This window comes from Geotrypetes seraphini, chromosome 3 (genome assembly GCF_902459505.1).
Source record: "Geotrypetes seraphini chromosome 3, aGeoSer1.1, whole genome shotgun sequence".
NCBI lineage: Eukaryota > Metazoa > Chordata > Amphibia > Gymnophiona > Dermophiidae > Geotrypetes > Geotrypetes seraphini.
The window spans coordinates 65472317-65487627 of NC_047086.1; the positions used below are offsets into that span (position 1 = coordinate 65472317).

The window sequence follows — 15311 nt, forward strand, 5'->3', positions numbered from 1 at the left end:
ACAAATTGATGTCAGTTTGGGAGGGAGAGAAGGGTGAAAGCTTTAGAAGGGAAGTGGCAGAGAGAGCTGAACAGCAGATAATCTGGCAAGCAGCAAGATTCTGCTCCCTCAACACTGCCGCCTGAAGCCACTGCCTCAGTTGGCCTCATTATAGGGCTGCCCTTGTATAGAATATACCACAAGCAGAAAAATTTAAGATATCTACTAGGAACAAATGTGGAAAGTGAGGATAAAGGACATATCAAGGTGCCAAGAGAACAACAAACATGGTGACTGGAAGATTGTATTTGTGCACAGAATGCTCCCTCGTACCTTTCCTATGAAAATTCAGGGTCAAATAATGCTGTGAGTAATTTATTGCTCATAGACTTTGCACTCGTGTTGCAGTAGGTGCAGAGCAAATACTGCAATTCATGCATGGACATTTCAAAATTAAATTCCTTGCATGTGGCATTCCGGCTCTGCCTACCTTCCATACCTGATTCACCCATTTGTGGTGCGGTTAGCAGTGCCAGCACTGTAAGATTGCACAAATATTTTTACCCCCAAAGGGCAAAAAAAATTTTACCCAAACAGATTTTTTAAACTTTCCTCCTTTATTAGACTGCGCTACAATCAGAGTTGATAGCCATAATAAATTATGCCCATCCTGATGAGCATGCTTAACAAAGGCATATTAATGTGGCACCCCATTTTACACTTCTCCCTCCGTATTCGCTATGATAGGGGATTAACAGAACCGTAAATACTGAAAAACCGCAAATAATTTTATTATATGTTATTTGCTGTTAAAACCATCATGAATATGGTGAAACCGCGAATAACATGGTGGGAGACCTGGCCTGTTTCTGAAGGAGAGGCAAAACACGGTGAACAAAGTGCTGGGAATCAGCGATTTTCTCTGTAAATGCTTGGAATCAGCGATTTCTCTTTGCAAGCTAATGTAATTTGGGGGGAGGAGCCAGCAAGCTAAAAACCGTGAATACTCGAAACTGTGAATGCTGAAACTGCGAATACGGAGGGAGAAGTGTACATAGCGTGTAGAGATTGGAATGGATTTACTCAAAGGGAATCACAAAATGTGACACCCACCAACTAGCCACCTCTGGAGTAGCCCCCACGCTGTAATTCACTTCCTAAAAGGCTTTCACATAATTAAGTTTCAAGTTTATTAGGTTTTTATATACCGCCTATCAAGGTTATCTAAGTGGTTTAACAATCAGGTACTCAAGCATTTTCCCTATCTGTCCCGGTGGACTCACAATCTATCTAACGTACCTGGGGCTATGGAGGACTAAGTGACTTGCCCAGGGTCACAAGGAGCAGCGCGGGGTTTGAACCCACAACCCCAGAGTGCTGAGGCTGTAGATCCAACCACTGCGCCACACACTCCTCAATGCAGACTACCTCTAATTCAAGAATCCTTTGATGGAGGAAGCAACTAATTAGAGAGTCACTCACACAAGGACTGCACTTATTGCAGAAGGACTTGCTTATGGCACATCTCTTTTATGACTCAATGTATCCTTATTGATCCCATTTGATACTTAAACTTTTTAACTCCCTTTCGTAGACTCTCAGATTTTGGGGGGGGAAAAATAAAGTTCTTAATTTTCTACTATACTTTTATAATTATTTTTAATTTTGATTTTTCCTTGTATGTAATCTTTACTATACTTATTGTAGTTCTCCCTACTTCCCTTATGTATTGGTACGTCAGGTCCGTTTGTGTTGGTTTTAGTTAATAATTAAGACCCCGTTTTTAATTGTAAATCACTTTGAATTAATGATATTGCGATACATCAAAATTTTAATGAAACTTGAACCTTAATAGGAGATTAATAAGCATGACTATCTCATTCTATCTATATGTTCCACTTCCACTTGCCCCCCTGTGCTGTTTTTTTAAAGACGTTTTAATGTTTGTTGCGTTGACAATGGAAGTAGTGTACTGTAGTATGTTATAGGGCTCCTTTTACAAAGCTGCGCTAGCGGTTTTAGTGCACGCTAAACTGCTGCGCGCACTGCACTCTAATGCCAGTATTGAGCTGGTGTTAGTTCTAGCCGTGTAGCGCGGGTTTATCGCGCGCTAAAATTCTGCATTCGCTAAAAACGCTATCGCAGCTTAGTAAAAGGAGCCCATAGTATGTACTGGTGTTTTATTGTATTTTTACTGCGTTAATCGGGTATTGCCTCTGTCCAGGATATTTTTCTGTACACTGTGTTAGGTGAATTTCCTCAAAAAGGTGGCAAATAAATCCTTATTAAATAAATAAACTTAACAAAAAAAAAAAATGAAAGCCGGAACTTTACTCTACTCCATTCCAGTCACTTATGGTATGTAAGAATGCTATTATGAAATGCATGTGTTGCAACAAAAAAAAAAATCTCCATTTTAATGAAAAAAAAAAAAAAGTAAACTACGGATTGAATAAATACATTGAATGAGTTGTTGACGTAATAGTTGAGCAACCTGGATTAGCTATAAACTTATCAACAAGAATTGAATACCTGCAGCAGAGCTTGATCCATATAACCTCAGTCAGTCAAAAAATATAAGAACACTAGTTTTTTAGCCCATTACATTAACGGGTGCTAGCAGCCCTTCTTCCTTACTTTTTTCTCCCTCCTGTCCAGCAACACCCTCCCCCTTCTCTGCCCCCACTGTCTAGCAATAGGCCTTTTCCCTTACTTTTATTTTCCCCCTTCTCCATTGGTTTTACCTCCCCCCCCTGTCCAGCAGCACCTCTTCCCTGCTCCCCCTGTCCAATAGTAGCCATTATCCCTTCCTTTTACCTCCCCCCTGTTCAACAGCACCCCTTCCCTGCTCCCCCTGTCCAATAGTAGCCATTATCCCTTCCTTTTACCTTCCCCCTGTCCAGCAGTACCAGTTCCAGCGGTCTCTCCCTATCATCGGGCCCTCTCCTTCTTTTCCCATTGCCGGGGTGCCTGCAGCGGCGCCTTTCTCCAATGCTCACACTCTCTCCCTGTCCTCCTGCTCCAGGGTGCTCAATTTCTCCCCCCCCCCCCGAAACAGATGTTAGTGTCGATTGCGCAGCTGCGTGCAGTGGTCCTTTGCTGCCTGTTTCCTGTAGGCAGCGTGTTTTTTTCGTGTAGGCCAGCTTCAAACCGCCACGTGCACCACATGCCGCAAACAGCTGTGCACACCGCAAATAGAATACAGCCACGGAGTCAGACACCACGGCAGCAGAGATCACAGTGTTGTAAGTGCGAATGCGCGCTTAGGGTTTTATTTTAGGGGATTTCAGAGCAGGATATGAAATAAGATTGGTTGATATATTCTTTCCATGGTCCTATCACTGGTCATCTGTTGAATAATTCAAGACTGGTAAATTTTCACTGTGCTATAATATGTTCCAACCTGTCTACCATTTTACTTTGAGTTACTTGAGTTGTTCTGGAAATTTTTATCTGAACCTTTGACATAATGCCGATATTAAAGTGTCTGAATCATTCTGAGATGCAGTCTTTATTTGCATCTTTCCAGGAAGGAATTTCAGAGTTAACACAAGCAGTTTGTTCAGAGATCTTTACCATGTAAGATCTATGAAATATTAATAAACTGTTTTATTCTTCATATTCACATTTATACACAGGGAAAAAAATGTTTTACAAGAGGATTTATACCTGTAATGTATAGTTTATAACGGTATGATAAAAAGCTGGTTCAGAAAACAGACATGTATATTATCCCGTGTCATTTAACTACACAGTTGATGGTTGTTCTTTAGTTAAAATTTGTAAAAGTTAAAACACAGAGAGAAGAGCTGCCTTTGCATTAGTAATTTCTGTAACTTAAATCATTATAATGGAATATTAAAGCCTTTTTTTGACAGATACAGGATGAGACAAATGTCTTCAGCAAATCAGGTTCTAGAAGCATGAAAAGCTGATGTTAAATGGACATTCTAGTCCTTTCTTATCTGCAAATAAACCTATCAATGTTTGATATCCCTGAAATTTTTTTTTCTTATCGCTCTAATGAACACAATCACCTGGAGTTTGGGGGACACATTTATTTTTATGCTTATCTCACTTGATATGTAAGCCACTTCCTGTCTATTTTTATTACTAGCTCCTAAAAAGCAATAAGATTTTCCTGCTCTTGTGCTGCTCCATGGAGTCCTATGTAAGGGTGTTGTCTGCATTGTCTTTTCTTTAACTGATAGTTGATTTTACAAAGCTTCTGGTGAGAAAACGGTGGTGGGTAATCTCTGGTCTTGCTCTTTTGAAGTACTGAATATGGTAAGTCATTTGAACTGTTTCTCTGAAAAGATTACTGCAGTTGTGTGCAAATGGTACATAAAAAAAACAACCTTGAACCTGTCCTGTTTTATTTTACTGTAGATTAGAAAGGTTAAGGAGGCCTCTACAAGTGCAGCATATCCAGATTTGCTGAAGCAGCAAAAGGCGTCAGCAGAGGAGAACAAGAAACTAATGGATAAGATACGTGAGTTTGAGAAAAGGTTAGACGAGGTAAAAAAGCAAAAGCTTCTGGTAGAGCAGGAGCTTCCCAAAGTGAAAGCCGGTGCTGAAAATGAACTGAAGAAGCAGCAGAAGATTATAGATGGCATAAGCCTTCAGAAAACAAAAGCCGAGTATGAGGCAAAGCAATTTCGCCTAGAACTTGAGAATACGATGAAACAGAAAGCCGCCATCGAGGAGCAGTTAGAACATGTAAGAGAGCTTACTTTGCAGGTAGAGGCCAAAAGGACAGGAGTGGAGGATAAACTCGGAGCCTTCAGGACGCGGATAGAAGAGAGCATGATTTCTAGAAGGAATTTGGAAGAGCATCTTCAAAGAAAAGACACAGATCTTCAAGATTTAGATAATCAGAAAAACACTCTGCTGGGAGAGCTAAGGAAGAAGGCAAAGATTGAGGAGGAGCTTTTGAAACAGATAAAACAGATGGAACAAGATCTTGAGTTCCAGAGGATGCTCTCTGAAACACAACTTCAAGAAAGTATCGAACATGATGCTAGAACGCAAATTGCCAAGTCAAGTTATTCATTGAATATAAACACAGAAACTCTGCTGCCAACACAAACATTGGAGAATGAAATGTATTATAAAAATGATTTACAAATGAAAGGATTTACAAATGAGCAAGAATTAAGAAAAACTGAGTTTCTAAAACAAATTGATGAATTGACTGCAGCCAAAAGGAAAGCTGACATGGAAATAAAACAGTTAAAATTGGAAATGAATTCTGTTCAGCTACAAAAGGCTACAACAGAAGAGAAGGCTTGCCAACTAAAGAATCAATTAGAAGATACCAATAACAAACTGAAACAAATGAAAGTGGACATGGGACACAAAAATCCGACAGGACAAAATTATATGCAGCAACTGAGAGGACATGACGGGAAGGAGGTTACTGATTTTAAGATGAAAATGAATTTTCAGGAAGAATTACAATCCCTTCAAGAGGAAAAGCTTTCACTGGGGCACAAATTACAGATACAGATAACTGAGTTGACTGGTTTAAGAAAGAGAGTTAAAACTCAGCAGGAACAGCTCCTGCAAAGAGAAAAGTCTGACGAAAGTAATCATCAGAAAATATTGTTTCTGGAGGAAGAAATAGCAAAGAAAAAACATGAAGTAGGTGAGTTAAAGCAGAAAGTGGATGAGTTTACTAGATCTCAAGCAAAATCCGAAGTTTATAGTAAACATTTAAATTCACAAATCAGTTCTCTTCAGCAAGAGAAAATAACCATAGAGCAAAGAACACAGTCTTACAAGGGAGATTCAGATAGTTTGCAGGAACAGTTGAAGAAAAGCAATGAACAGTTGATACATTATGAAAAAGCTGAAAGGGAAAATCAGTATCAAATTCAAAAACTTCAAGTAGATTTGGAAAAAAGTAATAAGTGGTCAGAAACCCTGAAAGAAAAACTGGAGGAGCTTACCAAGTTGAATAACGAGACAGATACACTCATTAGAAAAGTCAAATCAGACTCGGAGAAGTTGGCCGTAGAGAAAAATGTAATACAGCAAAACAATAATGTTTTACAAGGCCAAGTTGACACTTTTAAAGAACAACTAAGAATCACAAGTGAACAGTTACAGGTGCAGACAAAGACTGAACAAGAATTGCAAAGTAAAGTAAAATGTTTTGAAGAGGACTTAAGAAAATCCCCAAATGTCAGTGAATTTAAGCAGAAGTGTGATGTACAGGGCGTTATGATCTTAAATGCTGAGAAAGAGATTAAGAACTTACAAGCTAACCTGAATACTTCTACTGTTGAAAAGAAGATGGGTGAGCAAAAATTCCAGCTGCATGAGAATCAGCAGCATGAGCTATATAGTAAACTGAAGCAGGCGCAGGAAGAGCTGCAGAAAAAGGTGATAGAAGAGCAACTGACCCAAAAAAAGATTTTACTGCTTCAGGAAGAAACACTAAAGTACAAAAAGTCTGCAGATGAATTTAAGAAGAACCTTGAAAAATTGATGGAATCCCGCTCGACCTCTGAGAAAGATGCCACAGAACTGAAACTTGAATTTGTTACTCTTCATCAGGACAGGAATATAGCTGAAGAGAAAGTTAAGTTGCATCAAATAGAAATTGCAGACCTCCAGGAAAGACTAAAGAGATGTCGTGAACAGATGCAACAGGGAAAACAAACAGAAACAGATCTTTCACAGAAGTGTCGAAAACTGGAGGAGGAATTGGGAGTTCAGAAATGCATTGTCGGAAATTTGAAACACAGAGTGGATCTACAGAAAAATGATCACATACTTCAACTGCAATTGCTTCAGAATGAGATTCAAAAGAACAATAGCATCACAAGTCCTTTATTAAGAGCAGATCTTGAGAAAGCTAATGAGTTCAAATACTCACCAGTACCTTCCCCATGTGAATTTGGGCAGTTTTTTGAAGGGCCATTGAATTCTCCTCTGATGAGGCGTAAGTTGGAGATACATAAAGAAACAAGTGTTCCATTGTTTAAATCTGAGCGAACTGAAGAGAAGAAGATACAAATAGAAAGTAATTGTCCTGATAAAACGCTCCATTTGTCAAGAACGAAACAATCATGGGAAGATGGTGAAAACAAACCATCCTTTACAGAATATGTTTCCCAAACCAGTAGTGAAGTTCAGATATCAGTTGATGATATTGACCCACTCAGAAGACTTTCAGAATTTGAAACAATAAGAGAGAAAAATCTTCAAAATACCAGGCAAGCACTGAGAGATCAAGGGGAAAATCTTGAAAAGGAGCTACTGAAATTTGAACTTCCCTTGGAGGTACATATTTATTGATTATTCACATATCTGGTGAAGGAATCTTTCCGCTCAGATTGTATTTTTCATTTTTCTTCTTTTGCTTTTATACTTAAGAATTTCAGAGAGCTTTTTCATAATGCCATTTTATGATCAACAGTTTGTATGCATTGAGGAAGCAATTCTATAACTGGGTGTCTCCATTTAGGCAAACTGAAGGCATTGATAGGTTCCTTTATAGAATACCAATGCAATCAAGTTTCATTGTGCATAACATTTAGGTGCGTGCACTTATGCCACCTAAAGAGCTGTGTGAACACCTAAATGCAGCAGGTATCGGTGTAACTTACAATATTCTCTAAATTACACACCAAAGTGGAAGCCCTGACTGTGCCCATGACTCGCCCCTGTGCATGCTTTCCTTGCAAATATCCATTATGGGAGCTTTTTATTAAGCTGTGGTATAAAGGAGCCTTAGCATGCCCATACTTGGATTTTTCCTCTGCGCTAAGGCCATTTTTACTGCAAAAGTAATATGGCTGATTTTCCATTTTTTTACATTAATGGCCCTGAGCTAAATGTTGCTATTATTGGGCGGCCACTAAATAAAATCACTGTGTTAGCACTTACTGACACCTATTTTGTGTGTGGTAAGGGGGAAATTCTATAAGAGGTGCCACTTGCTGGTATTCATTAAAGAAATTAGGTAGCTATTTTGCTTTATAGACTTGGATCCTACCAGGTGTCCTCTGAGAATCTAGTTGAAGGTGTCCTGTTGTTCCTGCAGGGGGAAATTTATAAAGCATTTCCATGCTTTACGTGTAGAAAATGGATTGTATATAATTGACTGAATACTCCCTGACAAGTCTGTACACCGACAGGAGCCCATGTAGGCATTCCTGAGAGAGTAATATGGGTGGAGCCAGAGTGAAGTTGTAAAGTCTGTGTATTTTTTTCTAAAATGCATGTGTACATGTATAGAGTACACATACAGATTTATTTCAGTTATTAAGGATAGTTTGAGAAGGTACAATACATATTGCCTTTATAAAATAGGCTAAAATAGTTTTTTTTTTTAAATTGTACATAGGTGCCCTGATATGAAATTAACCCCATACTGATTAAGTAGAAATGCAATATGGATTCACCCAGAGTGACTGATTAGCAATAGTGCATACTAAATATCCATTAGTACATATTGGTTTTTCACACTTATGTCCAGTGGGACAAGTTTAAGTAAGGGAGGTTTGTGGGACCTCTTTTATTATTTATTTAGCGGGAGATTCTAAAACTGGCATGTAAACTTAGGTGCCAGTAGAGCCCTACCTGTCCCTAAAGTAATTGAAAAAAGCTGGTATAATCGGCAAAAAAACATAAAGTTTGAACCACTAGAATCGTGCCTACATAGGCGCTTTAAGACACCGAACACCAAAGTAGGTGTGGCCAATGCCGGAAGTGGCATTAGGTGGCCTAAAGCACCTAATTCCCCCCAGCACCCCCCATACATGACATCAAGAAGGATGCCCACGTCCTCCTGCCTGAAGACAAACCATCCTACCACCCCCTTCCAACCTGAAATTAGCAGGAGGGATGCTCAGTCCCTCTTGCTTGAAGACAACCCCTAACCCCCGATCACTCCCCCCTTCCCACCCGAAATCGGCAGGAGGAATGCTCACTCCCTCCTGTCTGAAGACAATCTCCCACAATGCTCCCTCCTGTCTGAATGACCCAGAACCCCCCTACTCCCTCACACTTAACAAGAAGGCCGTCAAGAGGCATATCCACTCCCTTCTGCCTGAGAACACCCCCTTCAACACCCCATCCTGACATCCCATCCCACCTGAACACCCTGATTCCCCCAACCCCATACTTAAATGAAGATCCAGCAGGAGGGATGCCCACCCACTTCTGCATGCAGGTCCGTCTCTTCAAAATGGCGGGCCTTTCCCTTCCTGGTGTATCCTGGTATGCACCAGGGAGGGGCCTAAGAATCTGATTGACCCAGGTGGGCCAGATGTGAAAGGCTTTAGGCGTCTGGGCTAATCAGAGTCTTAAGCCCCATCCTGGTACAATCAATATAATTGATAAATGAGCTAACTAACAATGATAATTGGGTGCTAATAATCAATTATTGGTGATAATTGTCATTGATTAAAATTTGTGGACAAATTTTTAGATGACAAGATAAATTTTACACAGAGATTCGAAAAGGGTGCATAGCCATGGAGGGCATGGAAGGATCAGGGTATTCCTGGAATTTGTGCGCAGTTTTACTGAATAAGGGAGACCTATGCCTAATTTAGTCACAAGAATTTACACCAGGTTTTAGTTGGTGTAAATCGTCATGCCTAAAATTGGGTGCAGATCCTGGCACCAAATGCTATTTTATATATGGTCTCCAACTCTGAGCATCATTTATAGAATAGTACTTAGCTCTATTTTTTATTTATACCCAAATTTCGGTGCCCTTAATAGCATTCAGTCCATATGCTAGTATTCTAAACATTTATGGGCATTAATATGTAAACATTAGTGCATACTTTATTGACTTATGCTCAGTCAGTGTGATCACATACTAGCATATACTATTACATACTGTACTTTGGAAAATAACCCCCAATGACTCTTGACTCAATGCTAGAGTATTTTAATACCATAATTCTCCACTGCACTTCATCTTTTCATTATTCTATTTATTTACAAAGCATTGATATGGTGCAAAACTGGAAAACTAAATAGTTTACAATATAACATAAGACATAATCCAACAATCTTGATTGGTTGGTATTTCAATTTAAAGAAAAAGACTTTAAATGCAACTGTTAATAGTCTATATTTGTATGGTTAATGCATTTGAGGTTATAAAATTCTTAAAGATTCTCTGCTTTCTTCCCACCTTCTAAAATGGCACAGATAAATGTAGATATATAGAAAAATATAACCTCCATATCATATTTATACCTCATTGTGTCATATTCCAATTTACAGAGAATGAAGAACACACAGTTTGACCTTCTTGTTGAAGTCACAACAGTAAAGCAGGAAAAAGAAATATTGTTGAATAATGAAAATGGAGTGTTGGAGGAGCAAAAGCTTTCTGAAGGATTTGGAAGAAAAGATTTGCCTAAAATGAAGCACATGTTTTTGGAACAGAAAAATTTCAGAGATTCTGATAACGTTTCACATGGTTATTCTTTGGTGGATGATACCGTTTCGAATGGTAATTCTTCGGTGGATGATCAGTTTAAATTTCAGGGACTCAGACATCAGGTGACTGCCAGGCAGCTAGCTGAGTCTAAGCTTCTGGATATGAAGACCATAGAACAGCTCCGGTTAGGACTAAAATCTGTTCAAGAAATCCAGAGAGCTCTTGACAGGTTCTTATCTAGGCCTACTGCAATAGCTGGACTGTACCTTGATTCTAGTAAGGAAAGACTCTCTTTTTCTGTAGCAGCAAGGAAAAAAATAATTGAAAAGATGATTGCGTATGAGTTTCTAGAAGCTCAAGTTGAGACAGGTTTTATCATTGATCCTGCAACAGGTTCCAAGTATTCTGTCGAGGAAGCAGTTTTCAAAGGAATTGTTGATGTAGAATTCAAAGATCCATTACTTTCAGCAGAGAAGGCAGTTCTGGGATATTTCCATTACAGAAAAATGATGTCTGTATTTCAAGCCATGGAAGCAAAATTCCTGGAAAAACAGAAAGGAAAACGCATTCTCGAAGCCCAGATTGCCACAGGGGGAGTGATAGACCCTGTTCGAAGTATTAGAGTTCCTTCAGATACTGCTATACTGAAAGGATTGCTAAATTATACAATACTAAAATTCTTATATGAACCTTCTAGTAATGCAAAAGGTTTTCATCATCCAGATAATATGCAAGCCATGTATTATTATGAATTGCTGAAGATGTGTGTGTTTGATGTGGACAGTAAATGCTATCTTTTACCTCTTGGGAAGAGAAAAATTAGTAGTTTTTCTACAGAAAAAGCTCATAAAATTTCTGTAGTAGATATTAAAATAGGAGCAGAAATGTCTAAGTATGAAGCATATGATAGAGGCCTTATTGATAAATGTATGTACCTTGAGCTTTCAGAGCTGGAATGCAATTGGGAGGAATCAACTTTATTTGATTCTTCTGGAAATTCTTCATGCCTCTTAACTGACCTTAAATCAAGGAGACAGTTTAATATTGATGAAGAGTTAGCACAAGGCACAATAGACAAAACATTGGTCAGTAAATACAAGGATAATGCCATCTCAATCACTGAGCTTGCAGATATTTTGCTAATCAGATCAAAAACTAGGAAAGATTTGAATAGCCCAATCGCAGGGTGTTGGATAGGTGACACCAATGAAAGAATTTCCATTTTTAAAGCCTTGCGAAGAAACTTGGTGGACAGAATTACAGCTATAAGATGTCTCGAAGCGCAAGCATGCACAGGGGGTATACTGGATCCATCTACTGGGAAAAAATTTGGTATGACTGAAGCAGTATCAAGGGGACTAATTGACCATGTAATTGCTAAGCAGATCCAACAGTGTGAGCTAGCATTTACTGGATTCATTCACCCAGTAACCAAAAATGTTACTCCAGCTGCTGAAGCCATGTCCATGAACATGCTAAACAAAGATATTGGACTTCGATGTTTGGAATTTCAGTCTGTGACCGGTGGGCTGATAGACCCAAAATCTCATTCTATGTTGTCTTTGGAAGATGCAATTAGGAAAGGTATTATTGATGCCATTACAGCTACAAAGTTGAAAGATGAAAAATCACACCTCAAAAGCTTAACATGTCCCAAAACGAGAAGGAAGTTTTCATATAAAGAAGCCCTGGAAAATGCTGTCTTTGATTGCCACACAGGGCTAAGGTTACTGGAAGCAAACCTGCCCCTTAATACAGGGATTTCTTCTCTATATTTTGCAAAAGAACTTTGGAATTAATGTATTTTTATTATATTGTGAATTATTTGATGATTCAGTTATGGCATGCATTCAGTATGTTTTGGATTGGAGCAGGTCCACAGGATTCAGTGGTTCATGCTTTCATTGAGGTTATTGTTATGTACATATCTTTGAACTGTGTCTTATTGAAGTCATGGGCCTGTAATATAACACTTCAGTGAGCATTCTCACCATGTTCTAATGCCGTTGTTCTAAAAATGGCTGATTTTCTCAGTTATTGAAATAATTTTATCTATTGTCAATATAGATTTATACATACATATGTATAGATATAGTGGATGTAGACTCCAAAGGCAGATGTGTGGTTTAGAATCTTTAGTGTTGTAAATAACTTGTGTTTCTCATCAATTTCTTGGTCCTTGTCACTTACTCATTGGATTCAGAACACGAAATTCGATTGCTTTATAGGTCTGAGTAATAGGTGAGATAGAGAAATGGAAAAAAGCATATATATTATGAATAAGCATAAAACCCTCCAGATCAGCTAAAATGAATATGAAATGATAAAGCAGAAACATGTGAAAGGATATAATCATAGTATAAACATGTACTGACTGATAAATTCATAATATATTTTTTGTGGAAATGGCTTCTCATTAGGTTTTTCTTTTTCTTACATTTTGTCTATAATTACAGAATGCCTTGCCTCAAAGGTCTGTGTTTTGTGTTACCTCAGAATATTGTACAAGTGTATTCTTACCAATACTGAGAACAGAAGTACAGTGCTAATGCAAAGGCAGCAGTTAAACACGCCTTAAATTTTCTGAACTAAAAGAACCATATCAACTTAATGACTGTGGGCCAGAAAAACTAAGGAGCTCATTTTCCAAAAAGTAAAACACTTAAAAAGTAGCTTAAAGGGGGAGATTGACGTTTTTCTTGCCAAACCCTCCAATTCACTATTTTTGAAACCCATTTTGTAGATGGATTTCTATACTATTCATCTGTAGTGCGCCTAAATCTCAAGGGGTTGTGTTGGAGGTGTGGTTTGGGTGGGGCTAGGGTGGGCTTAGACGTTTTTCTTCAATAATCAAACATTTTAGAAAACATCCAGGGCACAATTTGGATGTTTGGAGTTAGACCTGTTTTAACAATGAATAAGTGGCAAAAAGGTGCCCAAACTGACCGGATGACCATTGGAATGATGAAGGCATGACCACCCCCACCCTCACTCCACCAGATGTCATTGACCTCCTTCCACCCCACAAAGATATGAATGAAACTGTACATACCAAGTTTCAAATTTATTAGGTTTTTGATAAACTGCTTATCTAGGAGCATTTAAGCGGTGTACAACAAAATAAATTGTATAAAAATAATAATTGTTAAAAGTAGACATAATTACAATAGAGGTAAAATCTTATACATGAGACAAAATTGGAAGGGGGAGGAAATACAATTTTTGTAATGGTAAGAGAAAGGTAAGAGGAAAAACACAATAGGAGGGGGAAATAAAATGATTCATATATCTTTATTTTAAAAAATCCTATGAATTATAAACATCTGGTATTACAGCTTCAGATGCTATGGACAGTCCTATTAGAGCAGCAAGCAGGAGTAGCCTAGTGAGTGGTATAGTGGAATATATGTATTACTCTGGATCATATCCCACTCAAAACTATGACACATGGTGGAATATGTGAGCCCTCCAAAATCCACCCACATCCCACTGTCCCTATATATAGGTGATATCTCCAATATAGGTGATATCTCCAGGCGATTGGTGTGGTATACAGTTGGGTCCAGTAGGTTTTGGTGGGTTTTGAAGGGCTCACTATATGATATAAGGGGGTTATGGTGATATGTGTACCTGGGACTTTTTATGTGAAGTTCACTAAAGTGTCCCTAGGGTGCTCCACTGCACTGCTGGGACACTAAAAATGCTGGTCTCTCCTACATCCAATGGCGTGCTTTGTGCAATTTTCTTTCTGATGTTTTTCTTTTTTGAAGATGGTTCAAAAAGATAGATGCACTGTGTACAAAATCATCTGAGAAATGGCCATTTATGAAACAAAGAGTTAAGAAATTTTTCCTGTTTTGAAATTGATCATGTTCGCTACTGAATTTTTGTGCATGTTTTGCTAAATATCTAAACTCGGATTTAGACGTGATATCAAAAATGCCTCTCAACTGTTTTGTACATAAATGCCTTGTGCTCTGTCATACTTTATCAAGGATTGACGATAAGCAGATGGTATATAAGAATGATTTTAGCATGGTCTCTAACTGGGTAACAAACTTTTCAGCATTAAGGTGACATGTGACACTGCTTCTGCTAATTAAAATTGTTTTGAATAAAAGTTATCCTTGCTCTACTCAAGAACTTGCTATTGATAGTGGGGAAATCTTTTGCAACATTTTTTGTTGTTGTTGATGTTTTCTAACATTTCAGCATTTGTATTTGAATGTATTTTTCTTGCAACACATATTGCTTGCCAGAAATCGTTGGAAGAGGAAAAGAAAGAATGTGTTGAGAAAACTGGGGAGTTACTGAAGTGGGTATCAAATATCGAGAAAGCCATGAATGGAGAAAGAAGTGGAGGAGAAAATGCAGAAAAGGCAACTTTTTCTAGGCAGCAGGTACTGCAAGTTGCTTTATTGGTAGATTAAGTCACTGTGGGCTCCTTGCCTTGGGTTTCTATTAAAAATAAAAAGAAAATTAACCTAAATGTGTGCATTCATTCCACAAATGTAATACTGCTGTTCAATTTTAGCAGTGTCTAATCCTGACAAGTCTATGGTAAATGTAAATATAACAATTTAAAAAATAGTCCAGGCAATCATCTTTTTGAAATAAGATTTCCATGTGTAAAGAAAAGGGACTGCCTTTTGAAAGTAAGTTACATGTGAAGAAAAAGAAATGTCCTGGACAACGTAATGAAAAAAGAAAGCCTCTTAGAAAGATTTTGGAAGCTTGTTTACAATTTTGTATTTGGTGCAGCTCTTGAGACTTGGATCTCATATCTCGGTCAAACCACCTGAAAATCAACATGTACTGTCAAGCTTGTTGATTAATTTGTTGAGATATAATCCTGCAGGGAAGACTTTGTCTAGAATTTGTCCATATTCATTTTGTGTATCAAATTACCCTAGATGCT

The 15311-nt window shown here is 38.2% G+C and overlaps 1 protein-coding gene across 12 annotated transcripts in view; it reads left to right on the top strand.

The window, feature by feature from the left end:
* Positions 1 to 15311, top strand: part of DST (dystonin) — an 883569-nt gene that overhangs the window by 451489 nt on the left and 416769 nt on the right. For 11 of the 12 annotated variants that reach the window (XM_033936420.1, XM_033936427.1, XM_033936422.1 and 8 more), the window contains one exon: positions 14653 to 14793. In XM_033936420.1, coding sequence (XP_033792311.1) covers positions 14653 to 14793 — 141 coding nt within the window. Of the gene's footprint in view, positions 1 to 4368; positions 7270 to 10233; positions 14632 to 14652; positions 14794 to 15311 lie in introns of those variants that run through there. The other variant, XM_033936432.1, reaches the window with a different exon arrangement.